The sequence below is a fragment of the Mustela erminea genome, chromosome 9 (genome assembly GCF_009829155.1).
Source record: "Mustela erminea isolate mMusErm1 chromosome 9, mMusErm1.Pri, whole genome shotgun sequence".
Taxonomy (NCBI): Eukaryota; Metazoa; Chordata; class Mammalia; order Carnivora; family Mustelidae; genus Mustela; species Mustela erminea.
This window is the reverse complement of record NC_045622.1, coordinates 1,800,133-1,825,847: the sequence shown is the minus strand read 5'-3', so window position 1 is coordinate 1,825,847 and position 25,715 is coordinate 1,800,133. Positions and strand designations below refer to the sequence as shown.

Here is a 25,715-nt window from a genome sequence, read left to right as displayed (position 1 = left end):
GATGCACAGGGGACAGATAACACATCGATATCTATCAGGTCCCTTCTGGAAAAACTCTGCAAACGTTTCTCCAAGTGAAAACTGTTTTAAACTGATCACACTAAAGGTGAATTTCAGATTTTAAGAAAAATTAAGGTCTGATTTATTGGGCCTTCCTCTAAATTCTTCTAATAGTTACAATTATCTTTGCTTTACTTTCACTACGAAGGGTCGGTATGTACCACGTGGCTCCCACTGAGGGCCAGACCCTATATTGCCGCATGAATCTGTTTTCTATTCCTTCCAACACACTTGCGTTGGGAGGATTATTAGTTCCATCTACAGATAAGGGACCTGCATCTCAGTAAACTTGACTCGTTTATTCTTTCTGCAAATATTTATTAAGCCAGACACTATTCCAAATGTCAGACATGCAGCAGTGAATAAGAATGAGCTAGAAACTGGGGTGCCTGGGGGGCTCAGTCAGTTAAGTGTCCCACTCATGGTTTCGGCTCAGGTCATGGTCTCAGGTCCTGGGACCGAGTCCCACGTCAGGCTCTGTGCTCAGTGGGGACTCTGCTTGAGATTTTTTCCCTCTCCCTTTGCCCTTCCCCGCCAGCACTCGTGTTGGTGCACGCTCTCTCTCTCTCTCTCTAAAATAAATTCATTAAAAAGAATGAAAACAAAACAAAAAGAATGAAGGAGAAAAAGGGAGGGAAGGGCTGGGATCCAAAGCCATGTGTCTGTTCATGCTAAAATCTGCATTCTTTCTGATAAAAACCTGCCGTGGAAACCAACCCTACTTGCCAGACCCTGCTGTGTGGGTGTTAAACTTGAATGGATATGTTATTTATATGTTAAATAGTATGTGATAGATATGTTAATTCCTTATTGTGAAGTCTTTGAAATTAATCCCTGGGTTTTGTTACCATGGAGTAGGGCACCCTCTTCCTGTCAGACAATTTGCTTTTGAACAGACGTGACATAAGCATAAAAATTCAAAAGTAGCAGCAGGAGTGTTTGTATCAAAAATTGTAAATTACATAAACTTTTGGGGTGCCTGGGTGGCTCAGTAGGTTAAGCCTCTGCCTTCCGCTCAGGTCATGGTCCCAGGGTCCTGGGATCGAGCCCCGCATCGGGCTCCCTGCTCTGCGGAAAGCCTGCTTCCCCCCTCCCACCTCCCCTGCTTGTGTTATTGCTCTCGCTGTTTCTCCCTCTGTCAAATAGATAAATATAATCTTTAAATACAAATAAACTTTTATAGTCTAGATGCTATTGGCATAACGTTTTCTAAGAGATTCCTGTTGTGGTTCTGAGTTTAAGGATAAGAAATGGGCTGTGGGCACGGTAAGGTCCTTGCTGCACCTGCGGCCCTGCCCTCCCCTTACCAGACCCACCTGCCGCCTCCTGGGCCTTCTCCAGCACCTGCTCCTCTCCAGGATTCGTCCTCTGCTGCCACTTCCTTCCTGTGTGTCTCTGACGTCTACTGGTGGCTTCCTTCACATTTGAATGTCTTCAGGTATCTCCCAAGTGAAACCATACGGGCTCCCGCTGTGCCTCTGCCCCCCACCCCGGAGAGCACCGTGTGTCTCTTCCCCTGAAACGTCTTCCTTGGAAGACACTGTCCACACGCCCTGTCCTTGCTTCCCCCTCTCCTGTGTGTCCGTCCCTACCTGAACCCCCTTCTCGCCAATTCCACTCCAAGTGCTTTATCCAAGGACTTGGCCAGGCCCCTGTTTCCACTGATAGTTCATTGCCCGTGTGTTTATTTCATTTCTAATGCAACTGGACACTAGTTCACATGTCTGACTCCTTTCTCATCTGTCTTTGTGTTGCCTGCTCGAGACTTGGGCCTACTTTCTTGTTATGGTTAATCCATTTCTCTTAAATGCTTTAGTGGGGAAAGTAGATGATTTCCTCACTTTCTGACCAGCGTCCAGTAGAACTAAGAACTGGAAACACCACATTGCTAAAGGTCAGCAGTGAACGTGAGGACAGCGCTGAACCAGCGAAGGACAGAGATGTTGTGCAAAAATGTAGCTGCCCTTTTACCAGCAACAGGAGATTTTCTTCCTCCTTTCTGGTTATCACTGCCCAACAGTAAAACTCCACTGGTGAGGTAACACGCCATCCGTGGGTGGTGGTGTTTGTCGCGAAGCCCCCTGAGGACGGCTGTCTGGCTCCCACTACTGGACCACCGGGACTGTGGGCTCCCAGCGAGTGGAGCTCGAGAAAAGCATCTTGCATCCTCTTTGGCTGGCCTCTCTGCATCTTCTGGGATTCATGAGTCTTCTTCCTGCATAAATGTCTGTTCCTCCTCTCGCTGTGCTGTCAGTCTGTTTTATCTCTGTCATGTGGCAGAGGGTCTTCACAACCAAGACCGCTCTGCCGTTCGGAGGTCTCCGGAATCAGGGCCATTGTGTCGCCCCATTCTCCGGAATCATGAGATTTTACACAGCATGTGTCGTTTTGTGTGTCAGCATCGCAGCTAGCTTGATTGCTCTGGACTCTGCAAGTATTTATAAAATCCCACCTTGTTTGACTGGACGTGCTGCTCGTTCTGTACCTTCTATTGCAAACTAGAGAACTGATTTGGCACCAAAAATAAAAAGTTTATTTTTATGGGGATGCAATTTAATTTTATAGATGACTACAATTCTGTTGAAAGGTATAAATAATTTATCTTCAATTTATGGCTATTATGGCTCTTTAACACATTTTCGTAGGAATGGTAGCCCAATCGGGAGTATTTTTGGAATAAGCTAATTGCCTTCTAAAAGCTCTTTGGGCAACGATTAGTTTCTGCAAGAATGAATTGCCATCTCATTTAAATTAACTGAGTAAATAAAATGACCCCAAACTTTAAGATACGCATTTATGAAAAAAAGACACAGCAAAAAGTTAAATTTCAGTTATTTTGCATAGTGTTGTTGTTGTTGTTTTTAGAGATTTTATTTATTTGTCAGAGAGAGAGAGAGAGAGATCACAAGTACGCAGAGAGGCAGGCAGATGAGAGAGGGAGAAGCAGGCTCCCCGCTGAGCAAAGAGCCTGATGTGGGATTAGATCCCAGGACCCTGAGATCATGACCTGAGCCAAAGGCAGAGGCTTAACCCACTGAGCCACCCAGGTGCCTCTTTGCATGTGTTTTTACCCAACTATCTAAAATACAAGAGAGAACAAAAAGATGTCTCCTTGGAGGAAAATGTATACCTTGTAAATGGGATCTCGGCTTCTTAGTATTCTTTCTGAAAACTCTTGCAGTATAAAAAGGGCCCGTTTTTTTTCCTTGAGGGTATCCTTAGGGACTCAAGGTAGACTGCTGTCCCACTTCAGTTCAACTAACTGAGGTTCGTAAGAGAAACTCGCCATTCCCGGTTTCATAAGAAAGTATCTGGTCAATTAAATCATAAGCCTATAAACCAACTAATAGAAGAAAGTAGGACTTAAAATCATAGCCTGGAAAATTACAGTTAAGAGCAGTGTTCTGTTTCATAAAATACGTCACTGTGTTTCTGCCAGTGAATAAAAACATAGAAATTCTGTGCCAGACATAGAATACAGCTCCCACAGAATGGAGATGTCGATCAAAACAGCAGAAAGGAAGGTTTTTTCCTTTTCTTGACTTTTTCTACAGACTACTGAGGACACTTCGTAGAAAACCCACCTGCTCCCCCATCCCTGATGTGAGGCAGTTACCAGTTTCAGAAGCAGGCTCATGAAAATTTTGACAGTGTGCGTGGTTGATCCCAGAAAGAGATACAACTCCACCTGCCATGCCACCTGTATTGCATTAGCTCGAGATGGACGGAAAAATAAATAAGTAAATAAATAAATAAAATAAACAAAACCAAAGTTCCCTCTATTGCTATTGCAATTCACTCTGCAGAAATTTGCGAGCACCCTCGGCAGTCTGGCTAAGGAATTCCAAAGTCTCCAGCTCAGCAGGGATTAGTGGAGATCTGGTGTCTCCTTAGAAAAGATCGAAACGTCCCTTAAGTAAAGAAGAGGTTCTCCAGCAGTGGCGTGTGCAGTTTCATGAATGATTCCTTAGAGGACGATGAACAGAACAGCTCTTTCCCGCTCTTCTCCCGGTAAGCACCTCGTTCATCCGAACAGGCAGGGCTTCGCTGGCTGTCTGCTGGGTTCCGCGTGCTGGTGTCACTCAGAACTGGGAGGGAGGTCCGTGCTGTGCTCGCAAGCTCCCAGCATCGTTCAAAAGCACGTTGACTTCGGCCACAGAAAGGAATGAGGTGCTGATCTGTGGTTCCGAACGTTATGCTAAGAGAACGAAGCCGGACACGAGTGGCCACATATTGTGTGATTCTGTTTAGGCGAACTATGCAGAATTCTCAGATCCATAAAGACAAAACACAGATGTGGGTCGCCCGCAGCTGGGCGGATGATGGGGGCTGGGTGCACAGAGCACCTGCCTAGTGTGTACACGATTTTCTTTTGGGGTGACAACGTTTTAGAACTATGTACAAGTAGTGGTAGCACCACATTATGACTTTATTTATTTTCATTTTTTTTATTATGTTAGTCACCCTACAGTACATCGTTAGTTTTTTTTTTCAACATCATGTGCTTATTTCTTGATGTCAGAGATCAGCACATCATTATTACATAGTAACAAGAATATTAACAAAAGCACACAGATACAATACCAACCAAACATTTATGGAGGGTAATACTTAAAGCATGCATTTATATGTAGAATGCTTGTTTACCAATGTTTACATCTTTATGTAAAATGTATAAACAGTATTTAAAACCAATAAAAAGTTTATATTATGAAGTAGATAGGAACAATTTATATGATTAGGTTACAAGGAGACAAAGAACTGGTTTTTCACAATTTCTAATTTGCTCCATTTTTCCTATGTAAATAATCAACACCATATTTAGAACTGCCTGTCATCATTAGTTTCTGATGTCGTGTTCCATGATTCACTGTTTGCATATAACCCCCAGTGCTCCGTGCAATCCATGCCCTCCTTAATACCTACCACCAGACTCACCCAACCCCCCACCCCTCCCCTCTAAAACCCTCAGTTTGTTTCTACACTACGGAGTCCATAGTCTCTCATGGTTCGTCTCCTGCTCCAATTTCTTCCCCTTCATTTTCCCCTTCCTTCTCCTAATGTCCTCCGTGTTATTCCTTATGCTCCACAAGTAAGTGAAACCATATGATAATTGACTCTCTCTGCCTGACTTATCTCACTCAGCATAATCTCCTCCAGTCCTGTCCATGTTGATGCAAAAGTTAGGTATTCGTCCTTTCTGATGGCTGAGTAATACTCCATTATGTCTATGAACCACATCTTCTTTATCCCTTCATCTGTCAAAGGGCATCTAAGCTCCTTCCACAGTTTGGCTGTTGTGGACATTGCTGCTATGAACATTGGGGACTTTATTATTGTCCACTGAATTGTTCACTTCAAAATGGTTAATTTTATGTTACATGAACTTTACCCCAATTGAAAATGTACAACAAAAAATGTTGTTTAAATTTTTTGAGAGAAAAAAAAAGTATATGGCTCTTTGTATACTTGTTCTATACTTGAATACATGCTGCAGACACAACAGTAGTGTTCATAATATCTGGCAGGTATTTTTATTCAATAAATATCTGTAATAAAACTGTTTGGTAATTGGGTAATCATTGAGGTTCCCCCCACCCACAAATCACCATTGTAGGGGAGGAAATTTTTTCCCATTTCTCCTTCTAGGTTCTTTGATCTAATAATTAGATATAAAACAGATTAATGAGAAAAACTGATTTAATTTGCTGTGTATGGAAGCCCATAAAAATATGAGCCTCAAAGAAGTGACCAAAGCAGGCAGCTTTTATACCTTTTTGATAAGAAAATAATAAATTTGTGAAGATTTGACAAGACAAAGAAGTTTGGACATGGGGTAGCAAATTAATCAAGAAGTAACAAGGCTTATTTATACTTAGTTCTCTCCCCTGAGTTCCTGGTCTCAGGCGGTAGGGATGCCTTCTACCTTGCCTGCAGAAGGAGGGTGCCTTTGGTGTGGGAGATTTCGTTCCTGCTTTCAGGGGGTGAAGGAGGGTCAGAGGGTTTTCCTCACCCTTGGTCTTTTGTAAGTAATAATCAGTGTGTCAAAGTGACAGATTTGGGGGATGCCATAGTCTGCTACTGTCCCCATCCTACGACTCAAGATTTTCCACCTAGAACTTTATCATCATCTCTCTGGGTTATCTCCCTGCATAATTGCCTGTCGTGAATTTTGCATCTTCCCAAGAGCTTTGTATTCTTTTCTACTGTGGTTATTACTGTGATGTTGGAAGCTTGCATTTGGAATTAACTCCTATGGTAGAATCATTTCTGAAAATCCATTCCCATGCTGGCTCTGCTCTTAGACACCGTTAATGAAGGTGTCAACTAGAAAGGTCACCACAGCAGCACCCGCGGCCCCCCACGGATCACCTGAGTCGAATTTGATATATCGCCTTTAATAACTGCCCTGTCCTTGTCCACTAATTCTCACTTCATGTTGGAGGCCTTATGGTCAATAGAATTAACATTAATTTTTCTCATTTTATGGCTCTGAGAGGCTCTTCTGCACCATACTGGCCGCCTAGACACAAAAAAAAAAAATTTTTTTTTTTTTGCTACTACCGGGCATGCACTTCTGTGTAATGACTATGGGAGTTAACGACCGTGGTTTCCGTAATAATGGAGAACTGATCCTTCACTTCTGGATCTCCCTGGGTTGGCTGTTCCCTTTCCTGGCTGGAATCTGCACCTGTTGGGCTGCTTATTCATAGCTTTAAGGCCGGAGGAGATGAGTAAGGACGGCTTCTGCTCACTCGGCCTGGCTCGTGGCCTGATTTCAACCTGGAAACTGCATGGCGGGGGGTGGTGGCAGGGGATTCCGTGGATGCGTGATGGGCCCATCCGCAAGGGCGTCCCCTGAAGCTACAGGGACAGTCTCAGAGTTGGGGACCCTCTGGTGCGACCCTCAGCCCCGTTTTTCCCACCGAAGCAGAGCTGGTTTTATTTAAAACACTGAAGCTAGACTCAGTAGACCGTCAGGGCTGGTCTGAGGTTCAGTCCTTTCCCGACTCAGCCCCGTCTTTCTGGCTCCAGAATGATCTCTCATTCTCAGTCATGGGGCCCTCCCTCGGCTCGGGCGGCACTGGTGCCCGCGCTGCCCCCGTGAGGCCGGGGCGAAGAGCCCACCGGCTGTCTTCTCGCTGGCGGCCCACCTGCGTTTGCCTCCGTGTGCAGCCTGGCTTCCAGCCCCGGGCCGTGAGGTCTTGCTCCCAAGACCCCGTGATCCCTCACACCAGGACTGTCTCTCTAGTTTCTACACTTTCTTCCTCCCACACGATGGTGCCCATCGACACGCACATATACTCGGTGGCCGCGCTCACGGCCCCTCCACCGACGAAGGTGCTTTCCCCTTCCCTGGCAGCATTCTGTCCTGCGAGAGCGGTGAGTCCTAGTTCTCCCTGTCTTCCCTCCAGCAGAGCCCTTGAGCTCCTCAGACTAACCTTACTGTCTCTACCCGACCTGCAACGTTGTTCCGGCCAGTGACCACCGCCGTCTTGCCAAATCGAGCCACGAATTCTCAACCCTCTTCCTAACCTCTCTGCAGTGTGGGCCCCACTGTGCTTCAGGAACATCTGATTCAGTTGGCTTCTACAACTAAACACGATTTCTTTGTCTCCCTACAATACCCATCGGTTTTCATTGAAAGGTCCTCTACACACGAGTCCAGGAGGTGGTAGTCGACTCACAAATGTGTACAGTGTGATTCGTTTGTATCACGGGAGACTGAAATAAGTCAGTGCATCTTAACCGCTTGTCAAAGATAATAGCAGGGGTGCCTGGGTGGCTCAGTGGGTAAAAACCTCTGCTTTCCGCTCAGGTCATGATCCCAGGGTCCTGGGAGCGAGCCCCGCATTGGGTTCTCTGCTCAGCGGGGAGCCTGCTTCTCCCTCTCTCTCTCCGCCTCCCTCTCTACTTGTGATCTCTGTCTGTCAAATAAATAAATTTAAAAAAAGAGAGAGATAACAGATTTCCTGTAGCTACGGACTAGCAAGTCATGCTGGCCACCAGTTCACAAGCATAATACATTTCATCTGACCAGTCCCCCTCACTTAGTCCTTGTGGCGTTTCCATGAAAGGATGCTGAACCGTTCACCTCTTCTCTGAGCTTCCTACTGGACTGCTTAGGTGGTTGCCCGATGTTTTGGACCTTCACAAAGCCATCGAAAGTGACCGTGCAAATGGGAATTTGGAACTTCCCCGTGCGCCTTTCTAGTATCAGGGATAACCTGAAAGATGCTTAGAATGTTTTTAGAAAACTAAAGCATCTAACGGTACAGCCTCACTGTTCTTTCAGAGTTTTTTGCAAAATGGCTTTTGAAAGGCAGTTTCACTTGAATCACTGCGAAGCGTTGGGTGCCTGGAAATGCTTTTGCATTTTTCATAAAGCTTTGTTGCTGAACACATAGAGGAAAGGAGCAGGAACTGTTTTGGTTTCTTTGAATTAATGAAGAGACTCTGAGGCCAGACCCTTAAGAGTTGTTGTATAACGAGGCTCTGACTGTGGAGACCTCGCCATATGGGACAGAAACTCTGAGAGCTTCTGAATAGCAGTGAGATGGTTCTGTCCATTACAGCTCCGGATACAAGTGATGGCACTTGGCGGTGTTTGAACAGAGAATGTCTTTGTTTCTGTTCTACTGCGACGGCCCATCTGGTGCTTTAACGTCAGGCCGTTGTTTCTGATGGAATAATGCTGGGAACACTGGCTCCGGTATATTTATATACAGTTTTTCTTAATATCAGTTCCTTCTACATTTTTGAGGAGATAAGCTCGAAGGGGAGTTACCAACCAGCGGACTGAAGGACCGGCTGGCTGGGTAGGAAGAGTCGGCTTGTGTGCGTGTTTCTGGTTCCACCGAGGTCCTCCACGTCCGTCCCTCAGTCCTCTGAAAGCCACTCTGGTCTCGGGCTTTCTTGTCCTTCTGGGGCGAAGGTGAAATTCTCTCTTGGCCATTTGGTACTCTGGAGGTTAGTGGCTGACCTGTTTTCCTTAGAACCTTCCCAGACCTCAGCTTCCACGGCAACGTTATTGTCAAGCCTTGCGCCCTCTCCTGGCCTCGTAGCCCCCCACTCTGTACAGCTTTCTGCCGCGTAGGGGGTCCTCCGTGCCTCTTCCCCTCCTCAACCGCAAACTCAGTGGAGCCGCTGCGTGTCGGCTTCCCCAGCCGTCCGTGAGCTCCTCTTCTTCTCAGAAACCCGCTGGTCTCCTGCTTCCCGCGGGCAGCCCTGCCTTCGCCTCTCGTCCTTGCGCCTTGCCCTTCCTCGGAGCCCCACAGCAGCTCCCAGTAAATGCGAGCGTGACGTCATTCTTCGTCTTTCTGCCGTTCTGACGTTGCTGCTCCTCTGTCCAGAGAGCCCCTTCCAGTGCCAGACCTGGGATTCACTTTAGACTTCAGTCCATCCCGAGTGTAAACACGGACGTGATTTCGTTTTGTTGCTGCTTCTTCAGGATGACCCGAGGTCATCGGTATTTGACCTGGTTATTTTGAGGGCCCCGTGCTCCCATTTTCAGACATCAGTTTCCACTCTTGATTTTCATGTTGTATGGTCTCAGTATATACCCGCTTCTAAGAAGTCTTGACAATTAAAGCAGCTTTGTCAATTTCAGAGATATTGTGGATTTTCTTGAAAAAAAAAATTTGTACAGGGCCCTTCGACTAAATTCTTCTAGTACTTCTTTCAGGATGTGGCTTTGTCACGAGTTTTAAAGCGATCACCTCTCCAGTGCGCACATGCGGGAGGAATGCGTGTCAGTGAGGTCACGTCTCCCGTGCTACTAGGCAAGGGTGTTCTTCATCCGGCAAGTGTTAGGACATGTGCTGGCAACACGGCTCATCGGTCCTTCCGTCCTTTGAAGCCTGCAGCTCGTTGGGAGGTTCCCACAGCATGTTTGTGTGCCTTAAACTAAAGACCCCTTCCAGCATTTGGAGGGCGATGGACTGCTCCAGTCTGCCCAGGACTGGTGGAATTTCTAGGAGGCTAGACGGTTGGTTTTCAAACCGGAGTGATTTGGCCCCGGCAAATACTAGCTAAATTATCCTTGGAGTAGAGCAGTTGGCGACTTTACCAGATAAAAAGCACTTGAGGGTTGATTTCTTGGATCACTTACATTGAAATCTGTACATGTAAATACCAACCATGTTATTAACCCAACACGTTTATTCTAATGATACAAAGATAATCTGTCTCTCTATATAATTTAGTTATACCTTCCATACTTTTACATTAAAATAATTAAATAAAAAGTCACACTTTCTCTACATCAGCTTGTTAATAAATGTGGAGCTTTTCCGTGTATTCGTTCTTTGAATCTAGATTTGTTAAGCGGGTACTGTTGGCCTCATACAAAATGCCAAGGACGAGAGACATAGTTATGAACGAGGTTATTGTCACTTTAGGAAGTTCCAACGCTTACTAGATTTTTCTTGGGAATTTGGGCCCCATCCCAGGTTTTCAAAATCCCCAAACATTTAGATAAGGCACCATCTGGTTGGTTTCTCATCGGCCTTGAGAACCCCAGTTCTGATTCCCTGGAGTTCGAGTGTGTGACAAATGTTCCCTTAAATGGACTCATCTCGGTAGTTAATTTCTCCTGCCTGTTTTGCTGGTTGTTCAGGCATTGTGTGAGCCCTAAGCCTTTCCATTAGCTTGGGAGAAAAGTATTTGTTTGCAGTTGTCAAACCTTGCTCCAAGACGAAGCCCACCACAGGAAGGAGATTGAGCACAGTGTCACTGTGGATCAAGGCAGGAACAGACCACAGACTTCACCTTGAAACTTGCCCTGAGACTTTGCCACAGGCTAGCTGGCTCGGTTGGCTGGGTCACTTCAAAGCAACCCTGAATGACCCATCTTTGAAGAAGGACAGATTCTCCCATTTGCCTGGCTATAGCTTAAAAGCACCAGATGGACACCCGAAAATTGTTGCTGCAAGCGCAGCACCTGAATAGTGCTGGTATACTGTAGGTGCTCAATAAGATCTCACCCAAAAGATCCTGCCATAATGCAGTTAGCACCCCAGGAGACAGAAGATCATCTGCTGAACTCATATTCTGTATTTCATGATTCAGCACTGAATACAATATTATTTTGCAACCCTTTACTTGGCATTTTTTTTTCTAGTTCCTCTCATTTCTAACTTTTAAAAGCAAAGACTGTGACTCATTTTTCCTTGTCGCTCAGCGTGACACAGGACAGTGACTGGACTCTTGAAAAGGTATATTGAATTTTTAGTCGTGTCAATGAATGCAAAACTTTGATACTTTCTGACAGATAGACTAATTAAATCCTAGACACGACATGGGTCTGAAGGGAGACTATGTGAATTAATGTAATTTTAAATTAATTCTCCTCTTCATGTCAACTTCCTTGTATTGAGGTGCTAGTAGAGGAAGATTTTAGAATAGTGATTGATGTTGTAGGGTGAGGATTTGATGGTGTTAAGTAATTATTTTACCTGGGATACGCCTGTGTTGGTAATCAGTGTCTATTCTGCTGGGACACAGCATCAATATGTCCATTAACAGTAGGAAAATAGATACTTGTCTCCCACCTGGAGGACAGCCCATGTTGTCCAGACTTTAACACAGGAGCAAATTATCTTGTGATTTTTCTGAGGGTGTCCTTAAAATAAGCCTTACTGATTAGAAATAGAAAAGCTGGATTCACCATAAAAATCTTTCCTTGGGGCGGGGGTTGGGTGGGGGAGAGAGAAACCATTAGAAAACATTCAGGGCAGTCATAAGAGACAAAGTCACACAGGTACGCTCATCTCCACAGCCTGTTAATCGGATTCTTGAAGAAACCCACAGCAGGACCACAGACCCCATTTATCTGATCCCAGACTCCTAGAAATTCTGAGATTCAAACTGGTGGATTCAGACATGCAAACAAGCCAGGGTTCAAAACATGTTGGACTCAGGCCGGAATGTGATACCATGTTCATTTTGGGTAACTGGCCAAGGAGGGGTGAGTCTTATGGCCCTAAGAGCTAACCCTTAATCTCAGCTCCTTCCCCACCCCCCTTGTGAGACTACAGTTAAACCAAGAGAGAATTCGTTTGAAGAGCGGCACGGATTTTTCAGGGTTTTTTAAATCCCCTCTTCCTCCTCTACTGTTATTTAACATTGTTCCTCTCTGGTTCTCGAGGCTCTTGTTACCCTCAAAGAACCCCTGTGAATGTTAGCATTGATTACCATCTTCCGCAGCCATGTCCCCCTGGTGTGAATCCCAGATTACTCCCCCACCATTCGCTCACATTTTTCTTTATGGAATGTTGGATGTCCGCAATGGCCTCTGAAATAAAGGCAGGATTCTCTTCAAAAAGGCAGTGTTTAGGAGTGCCTGAGTGTCTCAGTTGGTTAAGGGTCTGCCTTCGGCTCAGGTCATTGATCTCAGGGTCCTGGGATGGCGTTCCGCTCAGCGGGGAGTCTCCTTTCCCCCTCCCCTCTGCCCCACCCCCACCCCATGTGCTCTCTCTCTTGATTCTCTCTCTCAATTTTTTTTTTTTTAAAGGCAACATTTAGTGCCTGCAGTGAAGGTGAATTCATATATGGAGACATCTATTTCTTTCTCTTTGCGGGAGAAATGGGTTTTCCCCTAGAAACAGGAGAGACTTTATGATCTGCTATTATTGTAAGAAGTTGAGTCTATATGTTCTACAAATCTCGAACATCCGTCTCCTGGTTTAACGGTGGCAGAATGGGCTACTGCAGTCTTGAAATGCATGCTTATCTGCAGTCTGATTTCCTTTTCGGTAAGATGGGCATTTAAATGGACATTAGGAGAAACCAGGAGATTAACGGGCGTTTTTTAAAGGGCTTGCTGTCTTTAACAGGGTTAGGTTGTTTTCATCGTGTGGTGTGCTTTATCCTGATTTCTCATGGAAGACGGAAAACCAAGATTTGTTCATCACTGTCCAGGTAGTAGACTATCTACTCCAGGAGTAGATAGTCCCCAACAGCAGATGTTGCAAGCTGGAGACTAGCAACCTGAACTTTAGGAGGAGAGCATGTTTGTCTTGTGGTCCAGCATCAGCGACGGTCGCTCTGCTTCCTTCACTGGAGTTCAACAAATAATTGTCGCGTGTGCCCCGTGGGCTGCTTCTCTGGGGTCGTCTTCGCTGGTGGTGTTTGGTCAATTCCCACAGGTGTTTGCTGTTTCACTTAAACAGCAGCGGGTGTGCACCGGCATCCGTCCCAGCGGAGGAGGCCCCTGAGCACTGCGGTCTCACTCCTTTCATGAAAACTTCTGTATACAGTCTCATCACATGTGGATGTGAGAATCTGCGTTAGTGATGTTTTCTAACATTTTTTGCTGGTAGCTAAGACTCAAATGTGACAGATAAAGAAGGTTGAGTCGTGGAGAGAATGTGGCGTTTCTCATACCAGAAAGCCCAAAACTCAGTGATGTGGTGAGTCCAGTTTTTTTCCAGATTGTGGGTCAGGATACATTCGTGGGATGCAATGAGTGGGAGGCGCCCAATAGGTTTACTTAATAGAAATAGAGTTGTTCAGAGTAATAGACTGGGGAAGGATACATTTCATGTTTTTTCAACAATCGTTTTGTTTCAGAGATACAGACTGGTTTATGCATGTGTGCGCACGTATGTGCATACATGTGTTCGTGTGTGCACCCACATGTGTGCACGTGTGTGTTTGTGCATGTGTGTTCGTATGCACACATGTGTGCATGTGCACTGCTCCTGACATATGCATATATGTGCACGTGTGCACACATTTTCATGTGTTCATGTGTGTATGCATGTTCTCCTGTGCGCGTGCACATATGCCCATGTGCACATGGGTGTGCATGTGTCCATGTGTCTGCATGTGTGTTTGTGTGCACACGTGTGCATGTGCATGTGCCCCTTTGCATGCATGTATGTCCACATATGCATTGCACTCATGTGTGCACTTGTGCTTGTGTGTGCATGTGTGTGCTCCTGTGCATGTGCACATATGCCCATGTGTGTCCATGTGTATGCACCTGCTCATGTGCACATGTGTGTGCATGTGTGTACACATGTCTGTGCATATGAATACATGCCCATGTGAGCATGTGTGTGCATGTGTGCATGTTGTGTATGTGCCCACATGTGCATTTCTACTTATCTGCATGTGTGTGCATTCTGTGTGCATGTGCGTGTGTGCATCTGTGCCCATTTGTACGTGTGTGGGGGGGGTGTGAGAGAGAGAGAGACGTGAACTTGGGTCACAATCTAAAATCTATATTGTCATCAACAAAGCTTTGGGTATTTCAGTGTTCCATCATTCTGAGGCCTGAATTTCTCACCTGTTAAATGAGATTAAGAGCAACTCTTTGGAGGGTTTATTCTGAGGATCGATGGCAGTAATACACGCAAGGTACCTTGCATCGCACCTAACTTACATGATAGACATACAAAAGATGCTACCTTTTACTAAAACTAATCCATTTAAAATTTAATTGATTAGAATTTATTCAAGTGTACACAGGATTGAGTCAAGATTTAAATCCATAAAACTAATTTTTAAAATATTTTCTGATTCGAAAGACAATGATGTTAAAAATTAATCAGGAAGGACATTGCTTAATTAATTCACTGTTTATTGATTTTTTTTCTTTGAGATCATTGCTTTTCAGTTCAATAAAGTATTTTTAATTCATCAACTCATTTACTCGAGTAATATTTGCAGAAGCTGGAATATGTCCAAAGGAACTTGACAGAAATTCTTATGTGACTCCAAACTTATGCTATGAGAGATAGTTAAATAATCTGGTGACAGCTTACAAAAGGGAATACTCAAATGACATTGATTTCATATACTAAAAGGATTATTTCATGCCAGAGAAATTATATTAATTAAATTAAGCCTTGGAAGCAGAAGAGTGAAGACATATTTATTGGAACTTATGGAAAAATAGAGTTCAGCTCAAAACAAGAACCAGAGAATTACTCTTGAGACTGGTCCTGAGACACCAGAGCTACCTCTGAGAAGGGAGGTCCTCTGAGAAGGGAGGATGGGTATGTTTGGATTTGATGGGGTGCAAATCATCTTTTAGCTTAAAGACCTGATGATTGTTTAGATCAGCTTTTATGGGTTAGATATCCTGATGGACTCTATATCAAACTTTTTTTTTTTTAAGATTTTATTTGACAGACAGAGAGAGCACAACAGGGGGGTGCAGCAGGCAGAGGGAGAGGGAGAGGCAGGCTCCCCACTGAAGAGGGAGTCCAACGCGGGGCTCGATCCCCAGACCCCAGGATCATGACCTGAGCTGAAGGTAGCTGCTTAATCGACTGAGCCACCCAGGCGCCCCGTATCAAACTTTCATGTTGAGCAGTCCCATAGGGCATATGCGTGTGGGGTGTGCGTTTTCCATAAATGGCCCTAGAAACACAGCCTGGTGGAAACTGCCGGGAAACATGCATGTTCTGTGAAGGAATCCTTGTGTTTATCGGGTCTGTTTTCATATAGTGACAGGCATTAAATGCTCACCCCTGGCTTTACTCTGGATTTCTTCCTCCATTTGGTTAGTTACATTTGCTGAGTACTTAGAAGTGAAAGTAGAAAAGAAGCCTGTTCATCGCTCGTTTTTAGCAGTTCAGTGGGCATAATAAGACTTGGTATGAATGCAGACAAGTCTGGGGCTCGTGAGCATGGGAGCATCTGTACTGAGGAAGAACACGAGAGGTAAACTAATGTCAGCTGGAGGGGGAGAGGGGATGCTTGAGAAATACGATGGTTCATCTCACCAAGAAGCAGACCAAGAAAGGCATGATAGGGAAAGGTGATGGTCGGGAAAGGTGATAGTAGGGAAGGACTTTTTTTTTTTTCCCTGTAGCCTTTGGGAGTGCCTTGAGTGGCTTTTGATTTTGTTGGGAAAATAAAATAATTTAAAGGATGCCCTCGATCATAATGTAGTCTTTGTACCTGACAATGTCTCTCTCCTCCAAAGTAATTTACAGAAGAGAAATCAGGAGTTGTATAAAAAGGGACCTGACTTGCCCAAGTACTCCAGAGCTAGAATCAGAGCATGTGTTTCTTGACTTCGCACCGTTCTGATCCCAGTCTTGATGGGTTCCTGCCCTGAAATGTCCTCCGAATCTGCGGGCCTCAGGCCGCTGGACCTGCGTGTCAGGGGTTTTTGCTACGGATGTAACGGGTCTGGGATCTTCCAGGAGTGACGCGGGGTGGGTTGTTTGAATGGATCACGCAGCTGAGTGAGGGCTCATGCGTCTTCTTGTTGAGAGGTTTTCAGATGTTATTCTAACAGGAAAACCCTCTGTTCACATTATATTTCTGTAGCAGCTTAATGTGTAAGCAGAGCTTTGGTTTTTGTTTTGTTTTGTTTTTAAACAAAGATGATTTAGTTGAAATGAGTATTAGGGATCTGGACCACTGCCTGCTCCTACTTCCCACTGGCCCACCGTGACAACCATGAGGCTTCTAAGATGTATCATAATTAAAAAAGAAAAAAAAAAAGTCTACTTGCTGGCCTTCGTTTTATGACCAGGCTTTCTTTGAATGCAGGGGAAAGAGAACATTATTTCAGACTTCCTGGAGAAAAATCCGTTTTCTTAAATATGGCAAAAAGAGCCTGCAGGGGCAGATTTCAAGGGAGTGTGACTCTAGGGGAGTCCAGTGGAAGGGAAGACATGAAATACGAGGAAATCGACCTCTGGACTGTCCAAAACAGGCGTTGTGAGGACTAATCAGCTCATGTGTAACTGACTCACCGTGTCTAAGCTCTTTCTCAAAGAAACGAAATTTTGGAAAATAGGCATATTTCTCTAAATATAAATGATTGTTAATGCTCATTTGAAGTCGTTTTGTGCAGCTGTCTGGTAGGGCCTGCAGTGATGGCTCTTTCTAGGGAATCTGCAGATTAGTATCTGGTTTGGACACCCCTGCCCCACCCTGTAACCTGGTGGGACAGAGACCTGTGTCCTTCCGTGGGTTCCCCGGAAATCACACAGAGCCTCCAGAGCCTTCCCAGGGTTGAGGCCTGGTGACCTCTGGATAAGGGAAATGAGGAGAGGCCAAGATCATGCAATCTGGAGTCGCATAGGGGCGGATCCCACAAGGTAGTCCCCGAGCCAGGTTCGGTTGTTACTGATGTGTTTAATGATTACACTGCCAGGGAGCCCGTGTTTTAGAATCTCCTGGGACCTGGGGCTCCCTCAAGACGGTGGCATATTCATAACCCATTTCAACGCTTTTTCCGTCCTAAATCCTTGACTGAATGCTTAATAGCACCCGCCGCTTCCCTGTCTGGAGGCTCTTCTTGCCCAGCCGCGCACGCCAGCTTGGCGCACGGCGGCAGCTCTCCCTCGGGAAGGAAGGGCGTCTGCGTGCCGGTCGTGCCGATCACCAGCACGTTTTTCTTCAGGTCGAGGGAACACTGGTGTCTGCGGAGCATGTCTAGGCCTAGCAGCATGTCCATGGGCTGGTCCTCCAGGATGGAGAACGAGCACTGGAGGAAGTCGCCTTCGATCTGGATCTGGGCGAGGTGCACCCGGCCGATGATTCTCTGCGTGCCCACGCCCTTGGCGACGCCGGCCCAGCGGCGGTCCACCAGCCGGATGATGTTACACCTCTCGGCGCACGCCTGGCTCATGATGGTCATCTGGGCCCCGGAGTCCACGAAGGCCTTCAGAGGGTGTCCGTTCACCTTGCAGTTGATGTAGAGCATGGTCACTTGCCCGAAGCTCTCCGGCGCCTCCTCCATGGCGATGCTCATGTTCTCCTCGATGTTGCGCTGCCGGATTTCTTCCTCGATTTTGGCCTGAGCCTCCGGGTCGAACGGGTCGGCCGTGAAGAGGCGCAGCCGCTCCTGCTCCCGCAGGGCGTGCTCCCTCTGCTGCTCCAGGAGGACGCGGGAGAAGGCGTCCAGGTTCCCGCTGAGCAGGGCTTCGGCCAGGCCCGGGTTGCGCTCCTTGAGCAGAGACAGGTCGTGCGGGTTGGACAGCAGCAGGCTGCGGATCAGGGCGGGGCTGTCCAGACCCTGCGCGCGCGTCATCTTCTCCCCGGAGCCCAGGCCGTGGGACGGCTGCGGGGCACGGAGAGGCTGCGGGGCGCGGGGCGGCTGCGGGGCGCGGGGCGGCGGGGGCGGCGCGGGCGGCGGGCGGCAGCTGGACGTGCCGGGCACCGCTACGCCAGCGGGGTCGGGCCGCGCCAGGCTGGACGTGCGTCCGGGCGGCCGCGGGCCCGCGCCCTCCTTCTGCAGCAGCACCACCACGTCGCCGTCCCGGAGGCCGTAGGAGCCCAGGGAGCGCCGGTCGTCGGCCAGGAGCCGCTCCAGGAAGAAGATCTGGGTCTCGGCGGCGGGAATGCCGGACTCGAGCTCGCAGAGCAGGCGGAAGTTGTAGAGCTCGAAGTCAGGGCTGACCTGGAGGGAGAAGGTCGCCTCGGACAGGTCCCTCCGCACGCAGAACACGGTGACCAGCATGGCATGGGCCCGGGCGGGCGCGGCGGGCACCGGGCATCGGGGTGTCCTCCTGCTGGCTGGGGCGGTCCCGCCGGTGGTGCTGCTGCTCCCCTCTCGCGCGGCCTGGGCTCGGGGCCACCCACGTCTGCGCGAGGCCCAGCCGCTCCCCAGCCTCCCTGCCGGCCGCTCGGCCGCTCGGAACGCGGAGGAGGCCGCGTGCGTTCCACACTCATTTGTGTGCAGCCGCGTGGAACTCGGAGCCCCGTTCCCTCGGAGGCGCCCGACGCCGGGCCCCGCTGCCAACCCTGCTGTGTCCGGGACCACAAAGAGACGATTCAGCTCTTCCTGGACAGCTGGGCCGGTTCCAGCGTGCTCACTGGAGAGCGGAGTTCCCTGGGCTCTTCCGTGGGCCCCGGACAGGGAGGGAGTGCGGGTTTCCCGGGGCCGGCAGCATGCGGGATGCTGGGCAAGAAAGAGGGGTCAGCCCTGGCCCCTGATGGCGGGGACCTCACCCTCTGGGGGAACTGGTGGTCAGCGGTGACTCAGAAAACCCAGGCTGAGAGAGTGGCACTCCAGGCAAGAATGACAGGAGCCCGAACTCACGACCAGGCCTGCTGTTTTCCAGAGAAAAGGGTTTGTGTCCGTGATTTTAAAGGGCAGGATATGAAGCTGAAAAGAAAATGATCAGCAGGGGTTATAGAGTTCTACGTGAATCCGAGGGCTGTAAGCAGTATCCATAAGCAAAAGTCCTCCCCCAAAAATATAAAACGGGAGGGAAGGAAAAGAGAAAAGCGAGAAGGGGAACGGGAAGGATTCAAAGCAGGTGTTTGTGGTGGTTTTGTTGTTGTTGTCGTTTCTTGTGTGTGTGTGTGTGTTTTCATTTAATGTAAGGAAGTGGTTTCTCACAACCCGTGAAGGACACTTGGTGGCAGGACGGCCAGGTAGACGCTTCCTTGTTGGTTCAGAGAGGACGCTGCTGCTAGGAGCTGGAAATGCGAGGACCAAAGCCAATGACCATGAGTGTGGTCCTTGAGTAGGACAGACAGGCCCCGGTCAGCCACTGGATGTGGGGAGCGTAAAGGAACACATGGTATGGGTAACACAGAGGGTCTCGGAAATTCAAGCCCCCTTCCCAGCAGGCCGTTGCCTTCAGCGGGCGTGTGGGATGAACGTGTGAGGAGACCGGTCTGACCTGGTTCTGGAGTAAGATGGGTCACGGAGGCCTCTCCGGGGGCTGTCTGTGGTTCTGGCTCGGACGCAGGGCTCGCTGCCCACCCCCCCCCAAGTGGAGGCTCACAGGGCACAGGGGAGAGGTCCTTCCGGCCGGGTGGCGACAGGTAGAAACCCTTGAGCACCACTTGTCTTTCTCTGTATTTCTCTAAGTGTTTATGAGGAGCTCCTGTTCCCTGGCTTGGCCTTCTCACGGGTGTCAGTCAGCATCCTCGGCTCTGCCCCACCCCCTCGTTATGTCGAGTTTTGTCAGAAGACGGGCACTGTGAGAGGTTGCATCAGCTTCGAGGCCTGTCTTAGCTTCTCATTCTCGTGTTTGTCTCAGAGAAAGGATAGCATCTCACTCCGTGCTCTCATTATCATTGTATTTCCATACTCCTGTTCATTCACATTGGAAACGTTGGCTCAATGCCCAGTGTGTGTGGAGCGTGTGCTGCATTCCAGGGATGCACGTACAAATTGTGTTAAGTGCAGGCCGTGCTCGTAGAGAAGCCACAGTCTGAAAGAGGACACATGCACGTGTGCACATCTGCACACACACACAGACACACACAAATACATGTACCCACACACATGCACACATGTGCACACATGTATGCACACATGCAGACACAAAGGCCTGTACCTGCACACACACATGCACACATGCACACATGTACACACATGCATCACATGCACGAATGCATATGCCTGCATATACACATACTTGCCTACAGAGACACACGTGCATACACCCACACCCACACATGTACATGCATGCACATGCACAGAGCACATATATGCACACGCATTCATACACATACACATGTGCACACACATACACACATGCAGGTGTACATGCATATGGACACACATACACACACACTTTGGGGTGGTTAAAAAAATACCAGAAAATCAGTACACCACAGGAGAAATGGATAATATCTGGAAAACTGATGCAGCCTGTGGAGAGGGGGTCAGGCAGGGAAGGCTTCCTGAAAGTGCTGGGCTTAGAGAGAGGGTGAGAAGTCAGCCAGGGCGGGTAGACATGGCAGGCCGAGAAGCACCATCCCCAGCTTCACACCCATAACCAGTAAGGCAGCAGCACTGCAGGAGAAGGAGGATTTTTTAACGTTTAAGATGGGGGGGAATCTAGCATAATTTTCCTGGAGAAAATTTTGAATTATTTAGAGCAGGTTTTTGCTATTTGCGGAGATGGATGGTGCTTTGACTCAAAATATTAAGTTAATAAATTTCCTTTGTAATTCTTGGCGTCCCGAGCAGATCCTCAGAGACCAGCCATGGTGCCACTGAGCTCGAGAGCAGCTGCGCGCTGAGACCTGTCGCGTCCAGACGACTCTGCCAGAAGCCAGCAAGGCTCCCAGGCCCAGTCCCTTTTCCCTTCCTGCCAACCAGCTTTGCACAGTTCAGTTTTAAAATCTTAGTAAGTTAAAGAGATAATGCAGGGGTTTTGTTTTCTTAAACAGTGGGTGCAGTTATTTTTGTAAAGTAAGATTTTCCTCTTTTCGGGGAGGCAAAGCAAGAATCTGAGGTTCACATCAAAAGAAGCTAATACCTTTTTTTTTTTTTCATATTACCATGGCTTTCATACTGAACGTAATTAAGCTTTATGCAGTCTGTTTTATTATCTTGCTGTAATTCTGTTGTTGGCATTTTGCATTTATGTGCCTTTTACTCTTTTCACCATTTTCTGAGAACACAGTGGAAAGCAAGAAACCTCACGGTCTGGCCAATAAGTGCCCTCCTCCCTAGAAGGATCACACAGGCCATCAGGATTAGTGGGGGGCTGAGTGTTCTCTAGTCCACCCACCCCTCAGGCCTTACATCTCTGTAGCGTTCTGGAATCCGAAACACTAACCACAGCCTTCTGGGGCTCTCTATATTGTAGGATTCTTTCATTCTCCTCAGCACTGTGGGTGATTCAGATACCAGATATGTAGTTATGTTACCTCAAAATTGTAATTAAAAACTTGCTCTGATTATGTAATAACCTTGGGAGCATGTATAAATACTCCTAAAAGTGAAATGTCCACACACCATAAATTCCCGCTGCACAGGCTCTTGGGAAACAGGCTGTCGGACTTACCTAGACGTGCAGACCCATGCAGCTGGAGGTGGTTATAACTTCTGAGGGGTCACAGTGAAGTATGTTCTCTTGCTTTTTCTTCCTTGGTAAGTGTAACATGGGAACATAATCAATCCTTTCTTTGGTTAAGTGAGACCCCTGCAAGGTCTCGTGGCTATTGCTCAGAAAATCAATTCTCATTTTTCAGCCTAAATACCCAGAAAATAGAAAAGATGACACTGATTTCATGCTGGCCAAGTAAACAGGCCTGAAGTTATTTTTTGGAATAAATAATGCCCTTTATAATGTGCCTCTTTATAAACCCTTAATGCCACAAAAAATCCAGATAATTGAGGGTTTCACTTAGCACAGTCAGCCGACAGCTTAAAGTTCCATGTCTTGCTTTGCAAAACAAATAAATGTCTTTTCTGTGAAAAAAGGAGTAGCGGCATAAATGTCTGTATGTAGCATCTATAATGATCAGATTACATTAAGTGAATGTATTAACTTGCTGTGTTTGAAAGATTCCTTGAATCTTTCAAGGAAGATTCCTTCCTTGAAATGTGTGGCTGCTATTACTTTAAAAATAAAGTGTAATCGAGACATTCAGAGTAATCTTCACCCGAAATTCTCAAAGCAACTTAGGAAAGATGCAGTATTTTCAAAGCTGGTCTAGAGGTTAAACTGAATTCTTCCCCCTGTTCTCCCATTTGCTTTATAATAATACAGTAATTGTGCCTCCTCTCTTGCAAAGGAGCAACATTTCTTTCCTTGGATAATTATTTAATAGACCCATTGACGATACTCTGATGAAAGTTCAAGCTTTTATTCGTATGTTTGAGGGTTTCCCATTGGAGAGGTTTAATGGTGCCCATCTTTGAGACTTAAACACCGTAATAGAACCTGTTAAATAAATGTATAAACAGTCACGTAATTGAAGAAACTCATGAGACCTGACAATTTAGTCTGTGGCAACCCGCGGGCACCCCAGCTAGTGAGTTTTTCCCTATTATAAGGAGACAGAATATGGACAGAAGACACACACACACACATACACACACAAATATACATGTTTGGGGGAGAGAAGGTCAGCAAATGCACACTCAGTCTGGGCGTGTTTTCAATCACTTTAAATGTGCAATTAAAAGATGATGTCATTTTCCAGCAGGGAGCACTTTTAGGAAACATTGTATTTATTGCTCTATTTTACAGATTACTGTTTTAACATTTTATCATGAAAAGCGATGCATTCTAAGTTATATATTGTGTGTTGAAAATAATATCTCTTGATAGCTTTTGGCTTTATAGAATTTTGGCTTTGGATTTACTTTCCAAGTCTATATATACATGTGTGTGTATGTACTTATTTTTAGGAAAGTTTGCTGCTACGATTTTGTGCCTTATGGCCTCCTCCAGTGTCTTAATCATATAAGAATTTACTCGGGTGTAGGACACACACCTTATTAATGGAGATTTATAGATTACTTATAATTTGTGAAAGAAATACTTAGATGAGATAACCTTAACGTAGTAAATTAAAGACATGCTATAAACAATTTATGGGGACATCTGGGTGGCTCAGTTGGTCAAGGATCTGACACTTGGTTTTGGTTCAAGTCATGATCTCGGGGTCCAGGGATCAAGCCTCACATCTGGCTCCGTGCTCAGTGGGGAGTCTGCTTCCCCACCTCTCTCTGCCTCTCCCTCCACTTGCTCGCTCTCTCTCTCAAATAAGTAAATATAATCTTTCCAAAAATATGATTTCCTGGGTTTATTATTGTGTCTTCACTTCCAATGTGCCTTAACAAAAGAATGTTTCCATTTTTTAAAATTTTTGCTCTTTGGAGAATAACCATGTAACAAAATAGTAGAAGTAATGATAATGGGGACTTATGATGTTTTGAATTCAGCTGTGATTGAGGAAAGAAGTTCAAACCATTTTTTAATATTTACTCTTTCTCGGAAACTTATAATCAACACATTTCAAAGACATCGTCACTTGTAGTTTAGAAATATCAGTGTGACCTGTCCATAAGTTCAAATACACTTTAATAACTTCAACATAAATTTTCTTTGTCAGAATATCAACACTAATATCATCATTAATTCCTCATTACATTTACATAATTATGTGTTATCCTGAAAATGAGAAAATTACCTGGTTCCTTCTTGTGAGGTGTTAATATTCAATCAGCAAGTATTCCTTTACTTCCAAGAACAATGATGTATATTTGAGTAAAGCATCAAACTAGAAGACAATGGAAAGGGTTTTGCAAGTTAGCAGCTTTCTATTATATTTTTATTTTAAAAATTACAGTTTTATCTCATTAAAACTACAGTGTGAGGTGTTTCCTACCTTAGGTTTTGGGGGGTTTTTCTGATATAAGATATGTTATTCAAACTTGAGCCCTACAAAGTTCTTAATAAAGGGCGTTGATCATGATGTATGAGCAGAAGAGTTTTCATGACTGGGAAAGTAGCCACAGCCTTATAGAGGGCAGGAGTCCCCGCCAAAGTGTCACACCCTAGATCTTCATGAGTCCTTTCTTACTGCTGCTAAGGTCTGAAGCCACTGTTTGTGTTTGTTTTTTATTTTGTTCTAATTTACTTGTGATTTCTCTGCTCTTCCTCTTCTTCATGCACAGTCGTTCTTGGTGGGAAACTGGGGGAGGACAGTGCTGTTCTTTGGAAGTGCCTTAAATTGGCTCCAATAATTGTCCAGAAGAATATGTCTTTGGAAAATCATAAACTCGTTTGCCATTTACAGACTTAGTTAAGCTTTGCCTCATGTGGAGAAGAGCTGAGAAACATGTTAATGATTTCTCATAGTGAAGATTTAATGACAGCACCCTATAAGCAAGTCACTGGACGAGTAGATTCCAGAACAGAAGAAGGATGACTCGGACCCGCTTTCCTCTTCCAAAGAACAAAATACCTCTGAGGAGAGCTCAGACTTACATACTTTTAATTATTGTACATAAGAGAAGTTAATAAGAATCATGATAGGTGTGTAAGTAAAATGCTGTGTTTGCTTAGAAGAGATAAAGGTTCCTTGTTGGGGTCATTCAGGGCATGGTCAGGACCCTGTGGAAGGCTCACTGCTCGTGGCACTGTTGCGTTGGGCCCAGAAGCAGGATTTGGTCATGGTGCAGTCTTACCTGCCTGGGTTTGAGGAGCAGCTCTTTCCTTTATAATACCATGCACTTGACTCCTTTCTCCTCACACACACATATGTCTTACTGTTCACTGTCCTTGTAAATGCTGGAGCCGAACGGGTGCTGTAGGATGGTAGGACAGGGGCAGTCTCCCTGACCCCGGCAATCACACGGGCACCCACACAGGCACACACAGAAGAGACGCCCATATTTCCTTCCTTCCTTCTGGTCAGAGCCTCACTAGTGAAGGAGTCTTAGCTGTATGAGGAGCCCTGTGTTGTGCCCGGACGGAACTCTGCACGGTCTTTTCCTCAGTTCGCCTTCTCCTGCTTTATGAGTGGAAGATTCCTTCAAGACGTTGGCATCACGTCGCCTGTCTTGGGTTCCTCTCCGGTCTGTGTGGAGACTTCATCAGAGAATGGGTAGAGGCTACCTCAGGAATATCCACAAGTCCTCGTGGTTGCTATTAGTGTAACTGTGCGTTCTTAGTGGCTGTCATGCTTTAAAAGTGTTGATGGGACAACACACATATCTATGAGATGATGCAAGACTTCATGAAATTAACCATGAACGCCTTCACCCCGACCCATGAGGCGTGAGCTGCAGAGCACAAAATAATAGCGTGCGGTCTCCTCGGATGTGAAGGATTGGAGACCTCTAGCCCCGGGCCGTGCCACCTCCAAAGCTAGTAACGAGGAAGTTACTGTGTTTAAGCTGACACCTGGGGTCCGCCGGTCTCTACAGCATGGAGTTCCGCTAGTTTCCTGGCAGGACAAAGATAGAGTGAGAAGGG

At 46.4% G+C, this 25,715-nt stretch overlaps 2 protein-coding genes across 3 annotated transcripts in view; one reads left to right on the top strand and one right to left on the bottom strand.

Moving 5' to 3' along the window:
- PDGFD (platelet derived growth factor D) overlaps positions 1-25,715 on the top strand; it is a 221,461-nt gene that overhangs the window by 98,870 nt on the left and 96,876 nt on the right. The gene's annotated exons all lie outside the window — the stretch shown is intronic.
- Positions 16,978-18,790, bottom strand: DDI1 (DNA damage inducible 1 homolog 1). Its single transcript, XM_032356403.1, has one exon. It carries the CDS (start codon positions 18,491-18,493, stop codon positions 17,255-17,257), a length of 1,239 nt encoding a protein of 412 aa, XP_032212294.1. The 5' UTR covers positions 18,494-18,790; the 3' UTR covers positions 16,978-17,254.